The sequence below is a fragment of the Papaver somniferum genome, chromosome 2, assembly GCF_003573695.1.
Source record: "Papaver somniferum cultivar HN1 chromosome 2, ASM357369v1, whole genome shotgun sequence".
Lineage (NCBI taxonomy): Eukaryota > Viridiplantae > Streptophyta > Magnoliopsida > Ranunculales > Papaveraceae > Papaver > Papaver somniferum.
The window spans coordinates 185,514,832-185,518,319 of record NC_039359.1 but is presented as its reverse complement, the minus strand read 5'-3'; the positions used below and the strand labels follow the sequence as shown (position 1 = coordinate 185,518,319).

The following is a 3,488-nucleotide window of genomic DNA, read 5'->3' as shown; positions in this document are numbered from 1 at the left end:
ATGGGGCCTGAGATTGGTACAACATTTTGACAAAAGAGAAACAAAATTATAAAAAAGAAGAAAATAAAAGGTTTACCAGTAGGACCCTCATTCGGATCCGTGACACTGACTGTGGTTTTGTCAGTTTCATCTTTGAGAAACCTTCTCCTCTATGTATACAGTAAGAATAGTATTAGTATTTATTTATACTCTCTGTAGTCTCTTTCTTGTTTCACTCCAAATTTTACATCTTCTTTTTCTTTATTGGATTATTTTAAACAACGAAAGAAATAAAAATATAAGAAAATTAGATTTCTTTTGGTCGTGTAAAATTCCACAAAGTCTTGTCTTTCACACCTTTCGAACTTAAATTTACACATTTGGAGAAAGAATCTAGGGTTTCATTTCAGCATAATTCTGCAATAAGGTCTGTTTCTGTGTAATCTTCTTGTTTTTCTCTCCATTTTTTTTTCCTCTTCTGATTTCATGTACCCACTTGCAAAATCTTAGTTTCATATGTGTTCTTGATGTTTCCAATTGAAGTATGGAAACAAGATGAAATTTTAATAAAACCCCACTATGAATTGATGTAATTTTAACATGGGGTTTTAATGATTTTGGGGTTTTAGAGAATTTAGAACAAGGGCACATAATGGAGGAAGTTGAGGTTGTGAACAAATCAGCTGTGGAGAGTTGTTATAGAGTTCTTCAAATTTTATCTCAACCTCAAAATGAAGGCATGTCTCATTTAGGGGTGGAAACAGGTGAAGCTGTAGTCAAGTTTAACAAAGTTATGTCTCTTCTTGACAATGGTGGTGTTGGTCATGGAAGAGTTAGAAAACATAGGAAATTTCAGTTTCAGCCTTCACTTCCCCAGAGTATATTCTTGGATTATCCAAATTCTCAGACAAATGGTTCAATCAAACCTCTTCAACTCCTTCAAACTAATACTACATCTATAGAGACGGGATCGAGGACTAAGACTTTGCAACTTCATCCGAAAATGTTCTTAGAGAATCCAGCATTAGAATTGAGCTTAGTTTCGAAAAACACTTTGCAACTTGCCCAGACACCTTCTCTACACCATCAATTTCTCCAACAACAGCAGCTGCAACAGCAACAGCAACAGCAGCAACGACAGCAGCAACATCAACAAATGATACAACTTCAACAGCAGCAACAACACCAGAAAATGAAATTCCAAGCAGAAAATATGATGTTTCAAAGGAGTAATAGCACGATTAACCTTAAGTTTGATAGCCCAAATTGTACACCAACTATGTCATCAAATAGATCTTTCATTTCATCTTTGAGTATGGATGGGAGTGTCTCTAATTTGGATGGAAAATTGTTTAGTTTGATCGGTGCACCACAATCGTCTGGCTGGAGTTCACAGCAGAGTTCTAAGAAGGGGTGTTCTGGTAGGGGAGGAGAAGATGGGAGTGTTAAATGTGGAAGTAGTAGTGGTAGATGTCATTGCTCAAATAGAAGGTAATCTTTTAAAGACTAATTGCTAATTGCGTCAATGTATTTCTGTTTGCTCTGATTTAATATGCTAATTGTTGTTGACAGGAAACTAAGAGTGAAAAGATCCATCAAGGTTCCTGCGATTAGTAACAAGCTTGCAGATATCCCTCCGGACGAGTTCTCATGGAGGAAGTATGGGCAAAAACCTATCAAGGGTTCACCACACCCTAGGTATGTTTGCATTCCTCTTTCTTGTTAAATATATGTTTTAAGTGATTCATCTATATTAGCCTCAGTTTGTCGACGAGTTTCATTGATCGCATGTTAATACAATGAAATTAAGTGTTTGAAGCAGTTCTGCCTGTCCTTCAAGTGATCAATTTTTCAGTGAAACTGCATGATGGATGTTTTTGCCACCTTTTTTCTGCCCAAAACTTCAGTCATTGTGGTGTGTTGTTGCTAAGCTTCAAAATATTTTGTACTGAAAACAACAAGCTAACTTGTCTGATTTTTCCAAATGATTAGCGGAGGGCCTATATCCGTTCAGCTTAACCATAGCGGTCATGTGTAAAAGTATCTTAAAGAAATCCAAACAAGACCACACTTTACATGTATTATTTATCTTCGGTATGCTGTTTTTGATAGAAAGGTCAAGAAGTTATTTCTGCTTACAAATACCGTTATATAATTGACTTGGAAACTGCTTCATGTTCTCTCTTCGTTTTTTCTTCCCATCTCCAAAACATTGAACTGTTTAGATTGTTAGATACCTTCATTTGTCAAAATCACATTTGTTGTTGCGATGTTAATTGGATTGACATTCATGCATTGCATTATACATTACAAGATCGGTTATGGATAAATACTTTGAATTGATATGTATTGGATACACATTATGCAGGGGATATTATAAATGTAGCAGTATGAGAGGTTGTCCGGCCAGAAAACATGTTGAGAGGTGTTTGGAGGAACCCACAATGCTTATTGTCACTTACGAAGGTGAACACAACCATTCTAGACTACTTACTCAATCTGCCCACACATAGTCATGACTGAGATTTCACTAGTATAAGAATTAAAGAGAAAATTTGTCAAAGAGGCTACTGATTGGAGGCAAAGAAGTACCAAATAGAGTTCTTCATCCAGGCCCATGCTGCTGATATCCATCCAAACCTAGTCCTTGACTGGTAATTTATGAGTCGCTCTTGTAGTTAATATGTAGGAACCGAAGTAACAATGGGGTGCGACATTCAGCGATCTAGGTAATGATGCTCTGTTTGGCCTTCTTCTTCTGGTGGCGTAGGAAAGTAGAAAAATTGAAAGTGACAAGTCTACACAAAAAGGGGTCGGAATAGTGAGATATGGAACTTACACTTGTACCATGACAACTTACTTTGTTATGATTTTGTTCAGTGAGTTTCTCCATGAATGAAATGTTATCTTTTGGAATGGTTACTTCATAGAATTAGTCGTCTCTTGGGTCTTGCAACCACTTTTGCTGCAGCAGCTTTAAATTTACGGTGTGTTTTCATGCTGGATTTATATAGGATAAAGAAAAGAAGAGAGTGTTCACCTGAGTACGGGTGTGACACCACACCATAGGTTTAACACTTGGCAACGGTGTGATATTGGTACCATACATTTAACAAAATTGCTGAATGAAAGTCATTCACTTTCATTCATCAATTTTCTATACAAAAATCTAGACAATAATTAACAAGTTAGCAGGGCATTCAACTCTTCGTACTCTTTTTTCCTTTGATTTTTGAGTTTAAGAGCAAGCATGATGGTGATAGAAATTCCGTCAAAACCCTAGAAAGCATGGAATATTTTGGCCTTGAAAGTAAGCATTATGGTACCTGGCTACGTTTGATCGGATATTTTGGCCTTGTTTTGTTGATGTTGTTTCTACGATGTATGATTCGTTATAGTCATAAGTAGAAATATGAACTTTTGTTTAAGTTAAAGATGAGAATCTGTGTAAACCAAGCATGGAAAATTTAGTAGTTTCTACAATAAAAGAAAGCATATAAATTAGATAT

The 3,488-nt window shown here is 36.0% G+C and overlaps 1 protein-coding gene across 1 annotated transcript; it reads left to right on the top strand.

Annotated features, from left to right (window-relative positions):
* Nucleotides 1-252: 252 nt before the first annotated feature.
* LOC113349992 (probable WRKY transcription factor 21) lies at nt 253-2,908 on the top strand. Its single transcript, XM_026594044.1, has 3 exons — nt 253-1,470; nt 1,552-1,677; nt 2,348-2,908. Exons 1-3 carry the CDS (start codon nt 632-634, stop codon nt 2,490-2,492), a joined length of 1,110 nt encoding a protein of 369 aa, XP_026449829.1. The 5' UTR covers nt 253-631; the 3' UTR covers nt 2,493-2,908.
* The last annotated feature ends 580 nt before the right edge of the window (nt 2,909-3,488 follow it).

Coding starts and splice junctions, on each gene's coding strand:
- LOC113349992 (XM_026594044.1), top strand. CDS start 632: ATGGAGGAAGTTGAGGTTGTGAACAAATCAGCTGTGGAGAGTTGTTAT. Junction 1,471..1,551: donor TGTCATTGCTCAAATAGAAG/GTAATCTTTTAA, acceptor TGTTGTTGACAG/GAAACTAAGAGTGAAAAGAT. Junction 1,678..2,347: donor AAGGGTTCACCACACCCTAG/GTATGTTTGCAT, acceptor CACATTATGCAG/GGGATATTATAAATGTAGCA.